Below are 23,524 nucleotides of genomic sequence, written 5' to 3'. Positions count from 1 at the left end.
GAGACGCCTCTTTTCGACATCGCTGTCAGCTCATATTGTTAGCTAGGTAGATATGGGTTACATCCCAGAATAGATATGAACTGTCATTCAAAAAAAAACAGAGCAACGATTCGGAATTGATCCTGAAGGCCTGCAGTGTGACTGTAGCTTCAGTCTCTCTCTCTGAGAATCAGAATGCAAGAAATAAATGGACAGGAATTTGTCTTTAGTGCAGAGAAATACTTACAGAGACTTACAGAGTTTCCCAGTACATAGTGCTGTTGGTACAAATACAAGGACCTCACATACAGTGTAGAGGGGCAGGTCTTTGGTTTACCATAAACCAAAGAATATATTATCACTCTTTGAGGACCTAAAATATTTTTTTGGAAGGCTAAATTTGGCCCAGACACAACAGCAGCAGCCATGCATATTACTCATACATACGTTCAACAGCTGTGTGCATTCAAGCAGTGTGACTGACAAATGGTTGCAGCTGTAGACAGAAGTGTATTGCCCAATAATGCATCGGTCCAGTGTACCATGAGGATGTTTTCATCAATATAATGAAACGCATGAAATCCATAATGAACCCGCATTCATTGAAAAATCATCGCTTGTGTACCGAACGCCTACGCAATGTGGCAGCGGCAGAAACGAAAACCCTCCTGACCCGTCTCCGCTCTCCTCCCGCAGGTACGACTATGTGGAAGTTTACAACGGCGGGAGCGAGCAGTCGCCCATGCTGGGAAAGTTCTGCGGGAAGATCGCGCCCTCGCCCATCATCTCCAGCGGCAGCCAGCTCCTCATCAAGTTCGTCTCCGACTACGAGACCCACGGGGCGGGCTTCTCCGTGCGCTACGAGGTCTTCAAGACAGGTGAGCGGTCCTGGGTTGGCTGGGTTGGTGTTTTCAAAGCAGTGGCATTGTGGGAAAAGCAGTCAGAGAGGCTCTCCTGTAGCTGAGAGGTCACCGGTTTGAGCTGATGCACGTCCATCAACAGACATGTTTCCTATTGAAATGCCCTCAAGCAAAACACTGGACCCCCTACCTGCTTTTTTTTATTGTAGGTTGCTAGAAGTGGAGCTCCAATTCCTCTGCTGTTTTCGATACACTCCACTGAATGTGATAAATTGTTTCATGGAAAACAGCCAATTTAAATTCAGTTGCGGTTTAGCCAAGTTTCCTTAGGACTCTGTGGTTTGTTCTCTAGCTCCTGGATCAATGTCATACATCACTTTTGTACACTTGATGAAAAATAATCCACAATAAATGCTTTTGCCGTTTTACATATCACAGGAGGGGCTGTTCAAGGGTAGCGTGTGACAATAACAAATTAAACGGATTGAATTTGTATCAGCGCCTTTTTTCCTCTGTGCCTTAAACTGCTTAAAATTCCCACTCAACAAAAGCTCTTCTGTTTTCTCGGCTGTATGAGCAAGCCGATAACCGGCAAACTTAAATAACCCTTCAGGGAATATAACGATTGAAAATGTTTCGCCCCGGCCAAGAGCTGCAGGTCCAAGGTTGTCCAAACAGCCCGAGCTAACCTCTGGTACACTGACCTCTTAGCTGCAAGCCAAATGAACTCGAAGACCCAGAATTCCATTGGAGGAACAGTGAGTCCCAGCTGGGGCAGGATGCTAGCTGGATAGACCTACATAAACATTGCCTGTCAAGGAAGGAACCTTGCTCCCATGTCCTACATTTGTATTTGCTCGTCCCTGGGGTCCACTTGAGTGGACGCCAAATGGAGAGTCTCCTGTGTCCACTTGAATTTCCGCCAGTGGGGACCGGAGATAAATCTGATAATAAATGAACATGCGTTTACCTGAGAGGCCTCACATGTTTCGTTCGGACCCCTGAGAGCAATAACCATTGACAGAATCACAGATACATCACACGACAGGAATAACCCACCGCCAATCCCCCTGTGCACTTTTGTGGAAAAGTACTTCATTGTGTGTGTGTGTGTGTGTGTGTGAAAAATGGATAGGTAAGTGGTCGTTTGTATTTAAATGAGTAGAGCAAGGCACTAGCACTGGCAGGGTGAGGCGTTTGATTCACATGAGAGCCACCCATGCTAAAAATGTCTGCACTCATGGGGCTTTAATTCATTAAACCCTAAGGTTTGGCAAAGTCCCTGCATCTGAAATCACTTGCTACCAAAACTTCTAAACCCACTTTTATCTAGATTTCTGGGAGCGAAGTAGAGCAATGACTGATGACTGACAAAGTGTTACTATAAGGTCAAAGTGGTAAATTATTAAAAGTAGGTCAGATTAAAGAGAACGGCGGTCTTGAACGCTCCTCTGATGTGATTCTTTTCTTCAGTATGCCTTCCAAATAGATTTCTGTGGATCTTTGCTCTCCATTCTAATGATAAAAACTACAGATCAGAAGTAAAGATCAGTTTTAGACTCCATCTTGCCGTACATGTTAAGCAACAAAAGATCCAACTCTATAGCTTGTTCCTGAGAGTGAACCCAATTGATTCATATGATGGTAGTGAAAGTCGCTTTGGATAACAGCATCCACTAATTGGATTTTGGGGGTCTAAGAGGATGGCAACAAACTAGAGCTGAACAATTAATTGAAAACAAATCAAAATTGCAATATGAACTTGTGCAACAAACCATCAATTGAATGGGGTAAACATAATTATAACTACTATATCCTTGCATAATTTTGAAACCAGGGGCCAGTTGCATAAAGATAGACCTAGTCTTAGACTTAAATGTGACCTTAAGTCAAACTTGCTATAGAGCTTGCCACTTATATTTACCTGTTCCTACTACTTGTTGATTGCTGTAGATCTCTAATGGGTTGTCTCTGTCTCTAAAGACTCTCTCTCTTCTTCAGGCTCTTTCCAAAAAACAAAGATTTGCCGTCTTGTATGAAACAGCATCAGTATTTAAACTTCCCACTCTGTCGACTCGTTGCCATAACAACAAAGTTCTCAACTCAAGATTAGCCAGGGGGAAGGTGGCTAACTTTCCTAGCTCAAAGTCAGTCAGTCAGTCGTAATGTTCAAGTAACAGTCAGTCTTAATTAGCCTTGTCCAACCTGAGAATCTAAGACCAGGGGCCAGTTGCATAAAAATAGACCTGGTCTTAGACTTAAATGTGATCTTAAGTCAAACTTGCTATAGACACTTATATTTACCCGTTCCTACAACTTCTTGATTGTTGTAGATCTCTAATGTGTTGTTTCTGTCTCTATAGACTCGTTCTCTTCTTCAGGCTCTTTCCAAAAAACAGAGATTTGCCGTCTTTTATGAAACAGCTTCAGTATTTAAACTTCCCATTCACAGTTAGGCCGAATCGTTGCCATAACAACAAAGTTCTTAAGATTAGCCAGGGGGAAGGCGGCTATCTTTCCTACCTCAAAATAAGTCAGTCGTAATATTTAAGTAACAGACAGACTTAATTAGCCGAGTCCAACCTGAGAATCTAAGACCAGTCTAAGGCTTAGACTGATCTTAAACTAGCTTTATGCAACTGGCCCCAGTCTAAGGCTTAGACTGGTCTTAAACTAGTCTAAAGCTTTATGCAACTGAGTCTTGGGTCTAGAATGAGTCTCTAAGCAGCTGTCAGTCAACCACAGCTTGGTCTTTGTAGTGTTAATGCAGCCAGTGGGTGAAAACTACCGACTTCAGCTCTCCTCCTTTGTAAGATGTGCCTTTTGTTTGTCAGAGAAACAGAGCAACTGCTTCCTGTTGTTGTTAAGCACTTCCTGCCGCTGCCTCCTCTCCACCGGCTTCTGTTCTGCTGCAGGACGCTGCACAACGAGCTGGGAATTTTCCACCGGTGTGTGTGTGTGTGTGTGTGTGTGTGTGTGTGTGTGTGTGTGGCTCACTGTCTTTCTGTGTACATGTATTTTTCTCTGTATGTGTGTGTGTCTTTCTGTGTACGTGCATATGTGTGTGTATATCTGTCTTTCTGTGTTCATGTATGGTGTGTCCATGCGTGTGTGTGTGTGTGTGTCTCTGTCTCTCTTTCCGTGTATATGCTTGTGTGTGTGTGTGTGTGTGTGTCTGTGTGTGTGTGTGGCTTTCTCTGTGTGTGTCTGCCTTTCTGTGTATATGTATATCTATCTGTCTTCCTGTGTGAGTCTGTGTCTGTGTATCTGTTTTTCTTCGTGTGTGTCTTCCAGTTTGTGTGTGTGTGTGTGTGTGTGTGTGTGTGTGTGTGTGTGTGTGTGTGTGTAGCAGACAGGTGCATGGGACCCCAGGCTCATTTAGCTAATGGGCTGTTTGTCCTTGGAGGCTCCAGGGGTGACCTGCAGATGAGATGGATGCTCTGGCATAGCAGAAGGGCTCTGAATCTAGGACAGTGTGTCTGTGTGTGTGTGTGTGTGTGTGTGTGCGTGCGTGTGTGTGTGTGTGTGTGTGTTGGCCTCAATACGGGTCCTCTACCCTCTAACAAGTTAAAAGCAGCACCTGTGTTCACCCAGGTAATCCCCCTGCCATGTTGTTGCCTTCCTTCTCGCCACATTTAAAATCCATTATAGCGGCGGCAGCATATTGCAGCTCCCTCGCTGGCACCGCTGCTCCCGTTTAGAAACAAGCTTTACGCTTTAGTGGGAGCTCTCTCTCTCTTTTCTCTCTCTCTCTCTTTCTCTCTCTGTGTTTCTGTCTCTGTCTCTGTTTTTCTCCCTCTAATCCGAGTCAATTATAATGTTTCGGATTAGTAAAGCTGAATGGAAAGGGGCAAAAAATTCGACAAGACTTCTTCAATATCACAACAAAGTTTGGACGCTCACTTCAAGTGGATTTTGTTGTTGACGGAAATACATTTGTTGAATAAATTATGATGTAGGCCTGATTGGATCGACAAATGGTTCAAACTCAATGTATAGCAGTTCAAAAGTGGCTTTTGAAATCCTGAAATGTCTCTCATGTACAAGATGCCCATCATATATAGTTGTATGGCCATTAGTTGGTGCATTAGAATATCACCAAGTGCATTTCTTTGGTTTTGTTTGCAGATGGAAGCATGAACATAACATTAGCCAACATTATCTGGCACTAAGAACAATAACAGCTTGCCTAATACCAATCAACCCTTGAAAGACTCTTCCCGTTTTTCTGGTGGAAGTGTGTTTTTTTCTGACGTTCAGGAAGCCAATTTATTCACTTGAACCCAGCTGATGGAAGCACCGAATTCACATTTTATGTTTTTGCGACATTTCAGAAGTTTGCATAAAATTTGACAAATGACAGTTGGATGAAAACGGGAGCGTATCTATGTTCCCAGGGTCCTATGTTCCCCAGATTTTTATGGCACATAATGGGAACATGACAAAGGGTCCTATGTTCCCCAGTTCTACATATGTGTTCTCCCAGGGTCCTATGTTCCCAGGGTCCTATGTTTAACCCTAACCCTAACTAACCATATTAAGCAAATACAAAGCTGGGGAACATCTTTTTCAGGTTCCCATTATGTGCTATACAGCTGGGGAACATAGGACCCTGGTAACATAGGACCTTGGGAACATAGGACCCTTTGTCATGTTCCCATTTGTGCCATATAAATCTGGGGAACATAAGACCCTGGGAACATAGGAATGACTCAGATGAAAACATCTCTCTATACCTCTCTCTCTCTCTCTTCCTCTGTTTTTCTATGTTTATCTCTCTCTTCTCTATGTATCTATTTATCTCTCCCTCTTCCCTCCGTCTCTTTCCCTCTCCTCCCTCCTCTCCATCCTTCTCTCCCATGTCTGTCATTACGATAAGAAAACCCCAAAAACCCATAAACGCCGGCTCTCGTTCAGATGACAAGCTCTGTTTTCCCTTTTAAAGATATAGCGTTCGCCGTTTTTGGGGGGGGTGAAATCTCCGGACTAATGAGCGTCGGCCTGCAAAGCTCGGATCCATCCGCCTCTCATAAACATAACCATAACCATAACCATAACTCCACCCTCCTCTGACCGCAGGATACACATCGGAGGGTTTACAGATGATAGCCAAGTGAGCCCTCTTCTGTGCCCTGAAACTATATTTGCCCCAACTCTTTCGTTTCATTGCCGGGTTCCAAACCAGAAACACATGTCCAGCGGTTTGGTTGGGAGGGGGGTGGGGGGGGTATTTTCCAGGACGACTTCAAGCTGCGGTTTAGAGGAGGGTCCTGATGATAAAAGAGGGATGGATGGAGGACGGGTGGATGAGAGGAGGAGCGTGCCATGCTCTCTGACGAAAGGACTCGTTCATTAGCGACCGTACCGTTCACAAAGCACAATAATACAGATATGCTTGAACACACCAGCATGTAAACTCTGTCAGTCAAGTGGATGTACACAACCTCTCTATGTATACACACACACACACACACACACACACATGCATGCTGTACATACACATACATCCATGCACACACACTCTTAAAGACGCATACAACCTTTCACACTCGCTTTACTCCTCCACACAAACATATACAGAGTTTTTGGCCTCTAGATCTGATTTTTAGGGGCAATTTGGTCCTTTTCAGGGGCAATTTATTGCACTATGAATGAAATAATGCATCTTTACTTTACCTTTCTTCGTCTTTACCACTGCTGGAAACTGTCAGCAGGCCTTCCAGAAGAAGATGGTGTCGTTTTCCCCTCTCGTTCCCAACCAGTCCATCTTCCACCCCTCCATGGTTTGCTTTTTTTTTTTTCCGATATTGCTTGTTTTGTGTTTTTTGTCGATGCAGTAGTTTTGTTTTCTTCTACTGCTGGCTGAATGGTGCCAACGCTTTCTACTGCTTCAGGCTGCGTACTCGCCTGTTTTCTGATCAAAAACTGCTCCATTTCTCCGGCCCAGAACACACTGGAAAGACTCACTCAATCATCGGCTCCCACGAATCACCTACGGTGGCCCATGGGGGACAGTTGGCACATTCACGCATGAATATTTGACAACTGAATAAAATGGGAACAGGGTGAAATGCAAACCGTATTCCTAATTCCTACATTTTAGACCCTGATAGACATACATATACACACAGAAACAACCTCTTTCACATGTGCAGATTTACTCCACCCCTCTGCACACCTGACACACACACACACACACGCACACACACACACGCATACCAAACGTGCCAGCTGAGCAGGATTGAAGCCTGCCTCATCCCTCGCCGCTCATCCTTCCACGCCATTCATCATGTCGCCCTTTTAATGACGCCACCTGTGTCAACAGCAAGGGGTCCGCTGGAGAGAGAGAGAGAGAGAGAGAGAGTGTGTGTGTGTGTGTGTGTGTGTGTACTCCTCATGTTTAGCAGCATGCTCAGATAACATGCAGGTCACATCTGGCCTGGCAACACAAGAACGCCCCCCCCACACCTCCCCTGCTCCCCCATCCGTCCCTCCCAGGGATGCTTGACCCTCATCAGCACCTCGTGCCGTCTTCCTCCCGGAGAGATCAGTCTCCGTCTCGTAACCTCGCTCTCGTCGCTTCACCACCAGCGAGGTGTGAACTGCCTGCCGGGCGGACCGATGTGAGCCGACGCAGGCGGACAGGAGATGTTTTTTCATGAGGAGAATAATCGACAGCGTGAATGTGAATGTGAATGTGAAAGACAAGCCGGGGTGGAAAAGGCAGCAATAATGTAACATCTGTCGGCTGATGCTCTTAACAAGAGCGACTTATGTAACATATTGACATCGTTGTGTGAAAACCTTGTGACATCATCCTCTTTCCTCGATGTTTTGGAGATACTGAATGATGAACCTTGAGTATAGTGATTGTTTTTTCCATAATGAATATATTTGGAAATGACTAACATATCAAATTTCTGCTCTCTGTCCAGTTTACTGATGAGCTGAATTGGGGTTGAAGTTCTAATGATGATTAAGTTGGACTCACTTATTATACATGCTGCATTACATCCTGCTGTTTTGCATTTATATTAAAACTGAGGCTCTATTAATTTACTTTCATTTCATTTCATGCTAATTGGAACGGTAAAATCTCTGGATCAGAACTAGCTCCAGTTTCTCTAACGTCCAGCCTGGTGCTGCAATGTCTCGGTCTGTTCATTCTACATTTTAGGTGTTGTCGTTTTAGGATAAGATCCCTGTGATCCCTGTGTGGAAATTGGGACTGTGCAGCAGCAGTAGTTAAAGGATATACAGTCCAAGAATGTTGAATATCGTCAATGTCAGGAGAAAACAAAACGTCATATCTCCAAAATGTCAACTTTTCAGAGAATAAGAAAAACGGCCTTGTTATTAGCTTGACCACCATGCATTTTTGAGTTTATCCAACGGGTTTTGAAAGGGTTTTATAAAGGTTGCAGGATTAAAAACAAGTAAAAACATGAAAATCACCAAAATGGTTGGATTTCCGAGGTTTTCATTTGACAACAGTGATATAAATATGAATATAGCAAAAGGGAGCTATGTAAACACAATGACAATTTCAACACTAGAACGTGTTAAGGATGTATGAATGAAAGTGTGAAAAAAATACACCACATCATTATGAGGTGGTGCAAAATAAAAGCAGTAGAGTATACAGAGACAAGGGAAAAAGAATGTAAAACATTAGTGTTTGGGTGGACGGTGTGTGTGTGTGTGGGTGTGGGGGGGGGTCCAGACAGATACAGTGGATCCAAATAGAAAACAACAGAACATTAAGCTTTGACTGTACAGCTGTACTTAGAAAACATGATGTTGTGGTTGACTGGTTATGTGGGCTAGAGTGTGTGTAATGTGCTAATGTGGGTGGAGGGTGTCTGTGTGTGTGTGTGTGAGTGTGTGTGTGTGTGTGTGTGTGTGAGTTGGCCATTACCAGTCTCCGTAAACAGCCTCCAAGTGTCTGAGTGTCTGCAACAGTCAATAAATACCAATCTACCTCCAGTCAAAACACAGACACAGACAGGCTGCCGGCTCCGACAGGGAGGGGACCAATCACAGCAGGGCTGGGCAGGGGAAGGACTCGTCTGATTGGATGGGGATGACATGGGGTTTTGTCAATAAAACAATGGTTGTGTTTGTTGAACAACTTGGCAAGTCGTTTAATCTAGTACCGGGTCTTAAAATCGTATTTTTCTTTAAATATGATGAAAATATCTGCCAGTGTTGTGAGATCATTTCTCTTGGTTCCAATGCAAATCAACTTGTTTCAAGAATGTTTTAATTAAAAGACATTATCTTGTTACCAGTGGAGTGATCTGCCTTATTTCAATATACTGTCATTTGTTTCAAGAATATTATCAAAACTGATAAAACTGCAATGGAAATAAATGAAATTTTCTCATCTATTTTTTTCCTCTTGATTTGAGGAAAACCAGATTTAGGACTCAAAACTAGATTTAATTATTTTTGAAGTTTCGTGCAAAATCAGCAATTATTTTAATGACAGAACTCATGTTTTTGTCTTGTTTTATCGAAATCAAGACTCCATACTAGGGCTGGGCGATAATTCAATATTATCGTTTATCGTCTTTCAGTGGAATCATATCGTGATGATATGAAGACATTTAAATATCGTGACCCACATTTCTGCTGTCTAAATTGATGATGACAAGCAAATTTTACTTAAAAACTCTCATAAAATGAGGTATGGTAGGAATATTATTTGAATATTTCTGTTTTGTTTGACATCACACCTAACATTACCATTCGGTCCAGTGAGATGAACATTAATTTGATTATTTAACTTTGCATACATGAACCATATCGTGATATATACTGATATCGAGAAAAATCCTTATGATTATCATGATATTGATTTCAACCATATCGCCCAGCCCTACTCCATACTAGACTAAATGACTTGTTGTAGAAGTGATGTCTCTGATGTGTTTATCTATATAAAAAAAGGTCTTTATTCATTTTGGGATATAAAAAGTCATTACATGAAGTTCATTATAGAAAATCAGTAAAATACAGGGATCCAGTAAGCATCAACCCACATATACACAAAAATTGGTAAGAATTCATATTAAAACAGCTTTGGAAAGTGTTTTGAATTGATATCAGAAAGATATTTAGGTCCTGGTTTCACAAAACGATGCAGGTAGCAGCTAGTCCCAACCAGTCTCAACTTTCATTGTTGCGCTATATTTACACAGGATTTCAATGTTCGTCATCTATTCTTCAAAATGTTTGCTGGGTGGACTTAATATACTTTCTTTGTGTTGCACACAGTGTGACCTCTTCCGGCCCACTGACTCATAAGAGTTCCCAAAACACACCTGAGTCAGAGTGAGAATGAGTCAGTGAGCTGTAAAAACTCACCGGCATCCTCTTCTCCACTCCAGGTCCAGAATGTTCCAGGAACTTCACGGCTCCCCGGGGCGTCATCAAGACCCCCGGCTTCCCCGAGAAATACCCCAACAACCTGGACTGCACCTTCATGATCTTCGCCCCCAAGATGTCGGAGATCGTGGTGGAGTTCGACAGCTTCGACATGGAGCCGGACACCACGCCGCCGCCGGGAGCGCTCTGCCGATACGACTGGCTGGAGATCTGGGACGGATTCCCCGCAGGTGAGTGGAGAGTTGGTTATGGTTCAGATGGAAAGGAGGAAGGGGGGAGAGAGAGATGGAGGAGTGGAGGAAATGTTGGGAGGGTAAAACATGAGTCCTGGCTCTGAGTGGGACTATGCTAAAAATAGAAAAGGCCAGTGGTAATTTCTGTGGGAGCGTATCTATGTTCTATCTATGTTCCCAGGGTCCTAAGTTCTCAGGGTCCTAAGTTCCCAGGGTCCTATGTTCCCAGGGTCCTAAGTTCCCAGGGTCCTTTGTTCCCAGGGTCCTAAGTTCCCAGGGTCCTATGTTCCCAGGGTCCTAAGTTCCCCAGTTCAATATTCTGTTAACACACATTAACCCTCCTATTGTGTTCGGGTCAAATTTGACCCCGTTAAAATATTTCATAAATATTATCCAGTTTTTTTTTTTTTTTTTATTGGAACAAGGCTTCAAAACAGCTATATAAACACAACAAAACCAATGGTTATCATTTTATTTGATTTTGAAGGTCTCTAACCCTAACCCTAAACCCTAGAACTGGGGAACATAGGACCCTGGGAACATAGGACCTTTTGTCATGTTCCCATTATGTGCCATATAAATCTGGGGAACATAGGACCCTGGGGAAGATAGGAATGACTCCATTTCAGGAAGCATTTTGTAACCCTCTATCAAATCACTTTTTTATAGTAATGCAGTCGTCTAACAACAGAAACAGAAAGACATGTCAGTGACAACACCTGTATTGTGTTATACGCTGTATTGAAACACAAAGTAAGTGATCACAGACAGAGTCGGAAGAGACAGAAAGTTGGCTTCTTAGCATTGCTGACAAAGGTGAGAACCGATCTATACCCTGCGGAAGTACGTCAGCCATGTTTGTGACGAAGATCTATTGGAAGAAGCTGAAGAACAGGATGACATCTAGTTGCTACAGCTTGGAAGCGTTCATGTGTTAAACTTGATGGAAACGCCCACATCCAAGATGGCGATCAGATGGTCAATTGTTGTAGTAGTTACTTTAAAATCAACCATCAATCAGCTGCAGCAGATATTGCTCGCTTTTCGTAAGTTGAGTTGATTCTATTAGTGTGAATGTAACTGATCATTTTGATTTGTATTATGTACCTTGGACTGACTGTGTTGACAAACTTCCCACAGTTAATGGCGCCAAAGTGGGAGATATCAGAGCCCAAAAAAATGTGGACTAAATTAGGGGTCCTTGATATGAAAAAGGTTGAGAATCACTGACGTAAACAACACAAAACCAGGCAAAAATACCAAAATACACTATAAAAATGGATTCGGTGCAGAGGTAGAACAGTGGAGGAAAGATTGGGTGACAGAGAGAAAAAATATGAAGATACAAGGAAATGAAGGGGAGAGAACGGGACAGCTTCCCCACAGGTGGATAAGTATAGGAAAAAGGGGGGGGGATGGGAGGCGGAGATAGATAGATGGAGGAGAGGATGAGGAGGAAAGCTAGGGGGGGAAAAGAGGAAGATAAATATGCAGAGCTGTGAAGGATGAGAAGAGCTCGGGACAGCTCTTCCCCCGCAGATGTCGAGACAGAAGAGACAGAGATATAGATAGAGACGAGCGAAGGTGAAGGGGAGAGAGCGATGGAGGATGCGCACGGGATGGATGGCTTCCCTGCAGGTGGGGAGGGGGGGGGGGGGATGGAGTGATGGAGGTGAAGGAGAAAAGCGGAGGAGAAAAACAGTGAGACAAAGACAAGCGGCAGATGTGGGATGAAGCTTGGGAGGGGGGAGTATGGGAGGAGGGAAAGAGGGGAAGCTGCAGATATTTGATTTGATTTATTTTGGACAAATATGTATTTATGTTAAAATATCTGCACACATAGCTGTAGCCGGAGCGTTTTTCACTTTCTCAGCAGTTTCATGTCGGTGCCTGGTGTCTGCTGTGCAACACTTCTGGAAAGTTCTCAGTAAAAATTTGTTTAGGAATATTTTGGAGTATTTTTAGTACGGTGCCTCTCCTCCGCATGAATTTACAGGCCTGCTTGGCACACAAGGCACTGCTCTGATTGGTTGGCTGTATACTAGAGGTCCACCCCTTCTCTAGCCCTGATTGGTTGATTTCTACATAGACACTGGAGCCAAATCTAAATGGTTGGTAAGAAGTAGGGATTTTCCCGGTTAAGAACTATGGCGAACTGGCATTGACTACACATTTTTTTCAGTTACTTCTGTGTATTTCAGAGTACCGAACATGATTCCCATGGGCTTTGAAAATCCTTGAAAATTTTGTACTTGATTTTTTTTTATCAAAGCTATAGCATCCAAACTCATTAATATACCTCAGCTCTCTGGTCCTCTCTCTCTGTCCTAGCATCAGCACTTCACATCCTGAGGAAAACTCTGTGATGGAGATTTGTGTTGTTATAGCAGCAGTTTGAAAATGTAATGAAATGAAGGATTTCACCAGGATTTCTTGACATGAGTAAAAAAAAAAAATAGGCCTCTATGATGTCCAATTTTGACCAATTTCATATCTTACCCCAAAACATGCCAATTTTGAGTCAAACAAGGCCTTAGAAGTCACTGAACGTTCCTTGAATTTGATGTCCAAGTGTTAAAAATACTTTACATAGGGCATGGCAGGTAGTAGTACTTGTTGATTGATGGCACAGTGGGAAATTAATTTACCCTGAAATACCACAAGTGACAAGGTGCATAGAAAAAAAAGCCTCAATCAGGACACTGCTCACATAGAAGGAACAGTAACACACAGACACATCAGTAACATACAGAAGCATACAGTAGCTTGGTGATAATCAGTGTCTTTGTCAGTGGGAAGACCAGACTAATGCCGCATTCAAGTCATGTTGGATTTATCGTAAATACAACCTGCCGACTGGGAAAACCCCGTTCGAGTGGGAGCTTCAAGTAGGACATGTGGGATATTTATTTTTTTGTAGGCTCCAAAATCTCCCACTTGGCGTTACAAATTTGTGGAAGTGTGTCAACACAGACGGCAAACATGGCAGCGATGGCAGTCCAGGACAATAAAACCCCCAAATGATCAGTTCTTTTCACACTAATACAATGTTTTCGGCTGATTTTAAATCCATAACAAAGTATAATTTGGATGTGGGCGTTCCAGTGGGTTAAACACATGAACGCCTCCAAGTTGTGCAGCAACAAGGATGTCACCCCGTTCTTTCCCTTCTTCCCATTTGACTTGAACGCAGCATAAGAGGATGCGTTCAAGTTACAGCTCAGTTGTGTTCGATCCAATGCCTCGTCCTGCTAGAAACTCACTAGATTAGATAGAAACAAGAGAGACGCTTTCACAGCAGCTTGCATCATCGTTCCTTCACGCAGCACGTTTGGAAAATCACGCTCCACTGCCCTCCCCCCCGTCTTTGGACTGCATTCCCCAGCTTCCTTTGTTGTCTAATTGGGCGTGTACAGCTTACCGATAACGGCGGGAACTACAGTGCATAGCTTGGACAGGAGCGCGTGTAGAGCTCCACGTTACCCACAATCCCCTGCTGCTGCTGTGCCCGCCGCCGCTGCTTTTCCTCGGGTTTTGCCAGGGAGAGGAGACTGGCATGGGAACATGAGGAATACAAAGACTGGCGCAGGTATATAGAAACACCAGAACCAAACAATGACACACACTTTAAAGTCGTGCCAGCATACACAACATGCCAGGGCTTTTACTGTCAGCTGTGTGTGTGTGTGTGTGTGTGTTTGCGTGTGGACGGATGGATATTTGAGGGGTTTTTGTGTGCATTTAACGTGTGTATGCATGTGTGTGTGTGTTGTGTGTGTCGGTGTGTGATGCCTGAGTGTATGCCAAAGCCCTGCATTGCTGTGTTTGCTGGGGGAACATGTGTGTCAGGGCAGATAACAAAACCGGCTCCGACGCAGGGCGAGACTCAGATGTAGTTTCTCATCCGATGAAACAACGTTTACAATGTTAACACGCGCCTTTGTGCACCAAACATACCCGTCTTGCACATTTGTTGTCTCACTCCGCGGATTGTGAGAGTGTGTTCTGAAAAAAGGAGAGTCAGGCAGTTAAGTAGGAAAGCAGCGCTGGCAGGAGTCGATCCTATACACAAGAACAAATGTCCTCATTTCAGAGTCTTACTGCTTTGAAGAACATCGATTGTCTTGGCGCTGTGGCTTTAACCCTTACACTCCTTAATGCTGGTTGTTCATAACTATGTCGTGTTTGAATTTAGGATTATTCTAATATTGCAGTTGTCGGGTTTCTCTATAAATAAGAGCATTTGCTAAATGTCTGAAATGTAAAATGTAAACGTAGCCATCTTGCACATATGTTTCTTACTCTTACTAACAGATGGCCTAACAGTAGAACAATTTCCTACCACCTTAAATAAAGCTGGGGTAATTACTTTCAATATGTAATCCGTCACATTGCTGATTACCTGCTTAAGACTGTAATTGATATACATAATCCACTAGATTAGTCGAGCTCAGCGCTGCAATCTGATTATTTTTTGGCTTCCTTTGCTTCAAAAAACCAAAGGAGATTATCAAATAAACACAACTTTGTTTGTAAGATGTATAACTTTTTTTTCTCTGGATTGAACATTTCTGTCACTCATTTAAAAGTAATCCAATTTCACAACACAGATTTCTGCATCGTTCCCTCCTGGAGTCGCTGGGAAACGGCAGATATTCACCAAACAGGAGGCACCGCAAGCCTGGCATTGTTTTTTTGTTTTTTTACAGATAAAAACAGGATGAAATGGCCAACAAACTGTGGGCAGGGAGGACTGTCAGAGAGAGCCTGTCACACTGTGCTTCATATATTGCTGCTGAGGGAAAACCTCATTACTTCAATTTTGGTGATATTCATATTTGAAACTGTTTCAAAACCCAAATTCAAGGTTTTCACTATAACAGCAACGATATGAAAGTCATGGCATTAGATGCTTGAATGTCTGGTCATGTTATTTCTTTATTGATGAATATACATACAGAGTGATTTTTATGATTTAAAATCAATAGAACATTAAGTAAAACAGGCAATTTATTTCTTCCGGTTTACAGAGTGTAATTTGAATAGCCTCATTATCAGTGTCTCCACCCATTATCGATTAGTTTTAATGTGTGTAAATGAGGTTTTTGCCTATTTGTTTCACTCATTGTACTATTTTTTTGAATTCAGACATCTGTTCCTCTCCAATCCTGAGCTCAGAGCCCAAATGTTAAATTAACTGAAGTCATCCACTCTATTTAAAATTGGGAAGGTGATTTTACAGGGGAATGAAACGTACAGATTTGATCAGATGCTTGACAAGAGACGATCTTTTTAAAAGTCTCTCGCGATGGGAAGGCTATTCTTTGTTCTACCAGATGTGATATATATATATATACTGTGTGGATAATAAGTGTCAATATAATATATGGTGGAAATGAGTGTTTCTGCTAGCTGGTGTCTCACCTCTATTCCTGTCTCCAGGTGTTTCATCACTCATGAGAGGTGAAAGATGGGAGATGAACCAGAATAGATTAAACAAACTGACGCAAAGTAGATGAAGCTTCAAGTTTGGGCTCTTTAGTTTAAACTGAAGCTCTTTTCAGACTCAAAAAAACACCTGAGTCGACAGAACACAACAGTTGGTGCGTTTGACATGAAGTCCCAACACATTTCCCACGACACCGAGGACAAGAAAAGGCAAAGTAAATAATAAAAAACACTTTGCAGGTGATGAGTGATGAAGCTGATGTTCTTTTTCTCTTTTTTCTCTTTACCACCTCTATCCCTCCTTCCTTCTCTCTGTCCTTCCCTCTCCTCCCTCCTTCCTTCCATCTTTCTCCCCCATTCTTCCCTCCCTACCTCTCTCTTCCTTCCTCCCTCCCTCCCTCTCTCCCTACCCTCATACCTTCCTCCCTCTTTCACTCTTTCCCTTGCTCCCTCCCTCTTTCTCTCCCTCCCTCTTTCTCTCCCTCCCTCCCTCCTCCTCTCTCTTCCTCTTTTCCTCCCTCCTTTTCTCCCTCTCTCCCTCTTTCTGTCCTTCATTTTCTACCTCACTCTATCCTGTCAACCCTCCCTCTCATCTCTCCATCCCTTGGACCTTCCCTCTTCCCCCATCCTTCCCTCTCCTTTCTCTCTCTGTCCCTCTTTCCCTCCTCCTTAATTTTTTACCACCTTCCTTCCTTCCCTCTTGCTCTCCCTCTCCCCTTGATCTCTCCTCCTTCCATCTCTCCTACCTCCCTACCTCCTGCTCTCTCCCTCCCTTCTCTCTCCCTCTTCCCTCCTTTTCTCCTCCCTCCTTTCCTCTTTCTCCCCCATGCTTCCTTCCCTTCCCTTCCTCCTCCTCCTCCTCCTCCTCCTCCAGTGGGTCCCCACATCGGCAGGTACTGTGGCCAGACGTCTCCCGGCCGTGTCATCTCCTACACCGGCATCCTGTCCATGACCATCACCACCGACAACGCCATCGCCAAGGAGGGATTCTCCGCCAACTACACCGTCCGCGAGAGGAGCCTCCCCCCGGGACACACAGACGAGGGTGAGCCGCCAGGATTACTGAGGAGAATGGGAGGTGGTGGTGGAGGGGGGGGTTGGGGGTGGAGGGGTGAACTGTCACTTCACAGCAGGGAGGCTCTTTCTGTGTTTCATCCTCGCCTGGGTTTCCTCCAGGTTCCTCCGGTTCTCTCCCACAGTCCAACAAGTCCATTTTAACAAGTCATTTAGTCTCATATTCAGCCTTCAGATCTTATTTTTCCTTAAACCAAAAAGCAAAGAATTCTGCCAGTGAGGAGAGATAACTCCACTTGTTTCCAATGCAGCTTCACTTGTTTCAGGAATTTTCTAGCAAGTCAGAATAAGGCAGATCACTGCACTGTTATCAAGAAAATGACACTTAAATAATAAGTAATACCTAGGACGATTTTAATATGTTTCCGATATCTATTCCCATGGACTATGTACTACAGTTATACATTTACTACTTAATTAACCCAGCCTAATTATGTAAATGTTTTCATAACGTACTATAGATGTTTTATAGATAATAGGCCAAACAATGTTATACTATTGATAACTTGACACTCACATACACAAAACTTGTACATCTAAATTTACACTTATTTATTTATTTATTTATTTATTTATTCATTTTTTATTTTTATTTTGAAGAAGGCTGAGAGGGGGAATGGGGAAGGGGAACGATAGCAGCCAAAGCCATGTATGAATGAATCAATAAAAAATTGGTCACAATTACAGAATTCTTGAAACAAGTTCATTTGTATTGGAAACAAGTGACATTATCTACCAACATCGGCAGATTTTTTTTCACTTATTCTAAGAAAATTATGATTTTGGGACTCGATAATAGACTAAACGACTTGTTGAGATGGAGATTTTTGTTTGGAGACTCTAAATTGTCCATATAGCTGTGAATGTGAGAGTCTCTCTCTCTCTTTGTGTGTTAGACCTGTGATGGACTGGCAACCTGGTCAGGTGTTTCCCAGCCTTCAGCTCAGTGCATGCTGGGAAAGGCTACATGACTTTGAAAATGAATGAATGAATGAATGAATGAATGAATGAATGAATGAATGATTGGCAGGCAGGCAGGCAGGGTGCTGTAGGGAGACCGTCCTTCAACTCGACTTCAACCCAACTGTTGAGCAACACACTGAACCCCTACCAGCTCTGAAGGTCCTGCCGTGTATCTGACCTCTGACCTCTGACCTCCCTGTTGGAAGGAGGCCAAGCACCAAGCGGAGAGATAATTTCTCCTTCAGGGATTAATAGAGTATAAGAAAAAAATGAATATGAGAAAAACAGTCTCGCTGGATTTGGATTTCAAGTTTTTCACTCGACTGCGGCACATGATTGCAGCACATTATAATTGCATACAGAAGGTGTGATTTAAGCAGAAGGAGAAGGCATAGCACCTTGTTGACTTAATTTAAGAAATGTTAACTATAATTGAATTTAACTGAAATGTAAGGGAAACATCTTCTACCTCCCCACTGAACAAATGAACCCTTGACTATACATGCTAGTCCTGCTTCTACCAAACAGTTTTGTAAATACTTTGCTTTACTTTACAGTGAATGCCAGAAAATATAGATAATCGAAGGAAAGTATTTGAAGTGTTTCTGTGATTGATGCTTTACTTACCACTATCTAAATTGTCCTGATGCGGTTTACCCCACCCATCTGGTATTCCCTGCAGGATAAAACCAACGCTAGGAACTGTTTGCAACTACTGCTTGTCAGCTTGATTGTTTGATATCTGGATCTGAATCTGAATTTAACTACAGAACAAGTTAAATCTAATATCTCATCTCTTCTTATCTCATAACTGTGAATTTAGAATCTAAACTGTGATCTGGTTCTGGTAAAAACAGTAAATATTTTAGTCAGTTTGACCTACTTTTACCTCTTATCTTCTGCTCCATAATGCACGCTCAAAACGAAGCCATTAGACCGATTTCCCACAGTATCGGGATATTATCTTGGGACGAGGTGTTGCCAATGCTTGGTTATGGATTGAATTCTTCTTGATGTTCTTCTTCTGTTTGTTGATCTCTGCTTTCTCCTCTTTAAAATCCCATTTGTCTGCATCAGTTGAATGTACGGCCTTGTTGGAATCCCCATAGAGGTTTAAGCTATGCAGGGGCCGTATGGTTCCTGCACCCTTTTGACCTCGACCCCGATTATCCCTGTTTAGGAATGTGTGTGTGTGTGTGTCTGAGTGTGTGTGTGTGCAGAGGTGAGCCTAAGCATAGACCAGATAGGCGGCCAGCATGGACATCTACCATCCGTAGGAGCATCAAGTTAACAAATTAACATAAAATTCGATGTCTCTCTGTCCTCAGTTGACTTTTAAAGACCTAAAATGAGTCGGCTGTCCGTGTATTTGGCATTGTTCGGGTCAGAGGTTGAACAGATACAAGTCTCATCTTTCATTTGAGCCCATTTAAACACTTGTCAGATGAACACAGCGGACAGTGGAGCTCTTTAATTCAGAATATTAAAGGAAATTTGTATTCATTTTAGGAACTTGGAGTGCTCAGTTATTACACTACCAGTCAAAAGTTTGGACACATGCAATTTTTCTTTATTTTTGCTTTTTTTAGAATAATAGTAAAGACATCAAAACTATGAAATAACACAAATGGAATTATGCAGTGACCAAAAAAGTGTTGAATCAAAACCATCTTATATTTTAGATTCTTTAAAGTAGCCGCCCTTTGCCTTGATGGAAAGGCAAAGGCTTTGGAAAGAAATTCATACATAGGATCAACTTCACTATTTATATTTGTCTAGGAAACACATTTCAAGCATTTAAGCAGAAGCCTTTAGATCAAAATGGCTGGTAGTGTATATTACACACTCACTCAGCTTGTTGAAAAGATCGGGAGGGGTAGTGTGTGTGTGTGTGTGTGTGTGTGTGTGTGTGTGTGTGTCTTGGAACCACTGAGATAAATCTGTCCCCATAGCTTTAGCCCGGATAGCTGAGAGCAGCGCCGGTGTTAGACAAAGCTCTAATTATCTTAACTTTAGAAACACACACACTCACACACTTACACACACACGCACACACACACACACAAACACACACAGTGGTCTCATACAGTGTGTGTGCAGACCCCCAGCTAAGCTCAGCAGATTGAATTAAAGCCTCCCACTGAACTAAATCACATCATCTTTTCTACAATATTTACAACCACTGTGTCAGTAACTTTTACTCTTCCAGTGACCCACTTTTTACTTTCATATAAATAGATTTTTTTTACACCAGATTTGTACTTTGTGCTTTGCTAAAAACTTCAGCAAAGCAGCAGCAGCTCTTGTACTGGAGCAGGATATTTTGGTCGTCTTCCCGCCCCTGCTGAGGGCCACAGAGGAATCAAACTCCTCGGTCTTAAAAACCTCCTGCGGTGAATTTATGGTTCTCTCTCTCTCTCTCTCTCTCTCTCTCTCTCTCTCTCTCTCTCTCTCTCTCTCTCTCTCTCTGCGTCCCGGCCGTCAGAGAGAGAGAGAGAGAGAGGGCCTCCAGCCGGGCCTTTGATCAGCTCAGCCGTCGGCGGGGCGTCGGTTTAAACTCTTCTCTTTCTTTTTGGACGCAGAGGTAGAGGGATGGGGTTGAAGTCTGTCCTCCTCCGCCTGCTGTGAGGGAGACGGGGAAGGTTGCCTCATGCATAGGAATGAGAAGAGAGAGACAAAGAGAAAAAGTTTTGGGTTTTTTTTTTAGATGAGAAGGAAAACAGACAAGTGAGGAGAGGTTCAGTTTGTCGGAGGATGAATATTCTAGTAGGGCTATTAGTTCAGTGATTCTCAATCTTTTTCATATCAAGGACCCCTAATTTAGTCCACATTAGGGCCACAGACCCCCATTTGATTAGACTTTTTCTCTCGGACCCAAATCTGAGAATATTTTTATTGTTGAATATGATTTTGTCCAGAAACCCATGACTATCTGTATTGCTCTTATTGTGTTAACTTCTTGTAAATGTAAATAATGATGAAGTTTAACAATTCATCAGTTTGCTGGGGACCCCCTGGAACCCCCTCAAGGACCCCAGGTGGTCCCCGGACCCCACGTTGAGAACCACTGTATTAGTTTGCCGATATATCAAGCTGATATTCACCTTAAAAATCTGAGTCATCCACCTCTAATATGATCAATATGATGCAGTTTGATTGATTGAGTAGTAGTTGATCAATACACTTGTTGTCAATGGGAAGCTCTTAACTTGAAGTGATTCTAATGCAATATTCTGACTGGAGTCCACACAAGTATGCATCAATATGTTTTAATATTATTGTTAGTAGTAGTATCCTGGGTTTCAGTGGAGAGTTTTAGTGTCCCATGATGGTCTAAATGCTGTTTCAGACACTTTTCCGCCCTGCCAAGAATAAAAAGTCTGGGAGAAACACTGAATACTATCAATTTTTGGGGATTTTTTTTTTTGGCACGAAAATGGCCGAAATGAAAGACGGATCAGTGCAAAATATCAGCCGTTGGCAGCCGTGTGGTGATGCTGCGAGCGGACCTTCTCGTAACTTCTTTGTGGCAGTTTTTTTTCGAAGGGTTTAGTGTGAGTCACTCTGGCAGACCCTGTGTCTCCAGACTGTCCTCCCACACACACACACACACACACACACGCACACACACACACACACACACAAATAAACACACACTTTTCCCTTTGTCCTCCTCCCTCTTCCTTCCCGGGGCCCCCCTGCTGTTACAAACAAGACACTGCAGCCACAGAGTTAAGCCAGACCGTCTGTGTATCTGTGTGTGTGTGTGTGTGTGTGTGTGTGTGTGTGTGTGTGTGTGTGTATGTGTGTATGTCTATGTTTGTGAGTGCATGATTGCTTACATAATGTGACTGTGTGGGTCTGTGTACAGGGCAGTACAGGGCAGCAGGACAGCTTAGCGGTTTTGAGAAACTGTCCCGTGACTTGAACTTTCACAGGTTCAAGTGAGTGTGTGTGTGTGTGTCCCTGTATGTGTGTGTGTGTGTGTGTGTGGGGGGGGGGGGGGGGTAGACAGAGACCCTACCCTGAACCAAACACTCTCTACCAGTGCAGCTGCAGGGGGTTTTTCAACTAAACTCTTTTACTGCTGTGACCGAGCGCTCAGCGGGATGTGTGACGTCTGCAGACACAGCAGCAGCACAGCGCTCTTCTTGTTCCTGCCTCAGACGGGACAGAATGAACCAGGTTTTTTTTTTTTTTCCACACAGACCTGTGACTGGGAACTGAGGTGTTTCTCTCCTCCGATTCACCCTGATGTTTGAAATCCAAATGATGAATTCAGCCATTAGCAGCGAGGTAGTGGAGGGCAAACTCAACCTAAATTCGGTTCACCCAGCTAATTATCAGAGAAATAGAGTTGAACCACCTTATTAAGATCATGTTAAAAGGGCAGTAAGTAAGATTTTTACTGTCCCATAGCATCTCAGTTAAAGGGATATTTACTGTATCGTTGTATTCATTATATAATGAAAAATAACTTTTAATAACTTTTATTTGTATATACAATACTATACTGAAGTAAATAGTATCAGACTGATCTTAGTTACATGATGAATTATATGATGGTTATTTTGGAACATTTTGGATCATTTTACTTTCATGTTCCTATAGACTGTTGCACTACTTTTCTGCACTTTATGTCCTGTGCGTTTTTTGTTGCCCTTTTTTTCATTTATCTGTTTTAATTCTGTTTTGTTTGGTTGTCTCTTGCCTCGTTTTCTTTATTTGTTTGTTTGTTTGCTTGTTTTTTAACCTGCCTCTTGTTTTATTTCCTGTTGTAAAGCACTTTGTAACTCTTGTTTTGAAAAGTGCTATATAAATAAAGTGTTACTTACTAATACCATTCTGCAAAAAAGAAAGAAAGGAAAAAGATAATATGGTTATTTATATTGTTTATATCGGTGGTTGTTCACCTTAGGGTGTTCACTGGCAGGATAACATTGTTTACCAATCTTTTTATTTATCACCACTTCACTGGCCATTGATCAACGGTATACCAGTCACTTGTCATCCATTATTTCGTGGTTTTGAGTCATCTCTGAACTCTTACAAATAAAGTTGTGTGTGTTTGACAGACTTCGCCTGTATGGAGCCGCTGGGCATGGAGTCGGGGGAGATTTCGTCGGAGCAGATCAGCGCCTCGTCCCAGTACAACTCCAACTGGTCTCCGGAGCGCTCGCGCCTCAACTACCAGGAGAACGGCTGGACGCCCTCCGACGACACCGTCCGGGAGTGGGTCCAGGTCAGTGAGGCTCTTTACCTTCGTGTATCCACATCGCAAAAGGATCAACATGTTCACTAGTGTTACAGTCTGGAATTGAGTTCTAGAATCTTCCTCTTCATTGAAAATATCGGGGTGAGATAATATAATAATCGAATAATAATAAACCGTATTGGTAACACTTTACAATAAGGGTCACTAAGTTAAGGGTTAGTTCATGCTTAATAAGCATGAACTAACCCTTAATTAACAGTTAACTAATGTGTCTGGTAATCATTTACTAATAGTGTTCATGTTAACTAAGGTATTAATTTATACATTATTTAATAGTCATCTTTATAAACTATTAAATAATG

At 42.8% G+C, this 23,524-nt stretch overlaps 1 protein-coding gene across 1 annotated transcript; it reads left to right on the top strand.

Moving 5' to 3' along the window:
• Positions 1-675: 675 nt before the first annotated feature.
• LOC139640081 (neuropilin-1a-like) lies at positions 676-23,189 on the top strand (the record flags this gene model as incomplete). Its single annotated transcript, XM_071514245.1, has 4 exons — positions 676-857; positions 10,232-10,459; positions 16,785-16,955; positions 23,023-23,189. Coding segments are annotated over 4 exons (748 nt in total), but the record flags the coding sequence as incomplete, so codon positions are not given.
• Between the last annotated feature and the right edge of the window lie 335 nt (positions 23,190-23,524).

This window comes from Centroberyx affinis, unplaced genomic scaffold (assembly GCF_046629955.1).
Source record: "Centroberyx affinis isolate AG114_WGS23_722 - 3 ecotype Tasmania unplaced genomic scaffold, CSIRO-AGI_Caff_v1 ptg008324l_1, whole genome shotgun sequence".
In the NCBI taxonomy this organism is placed as follows: domain Eukaryota; kingdom Metazoa; phylum Chordata; class Actinopteri; order Beryciformes; family Berycidae; genus Centroberyx; species Centroberyx affinis.
Note: the sequence above shows the minus strand (reverse complement) of the source record. Positions and strands in the feature narration are given on the sequence as shown.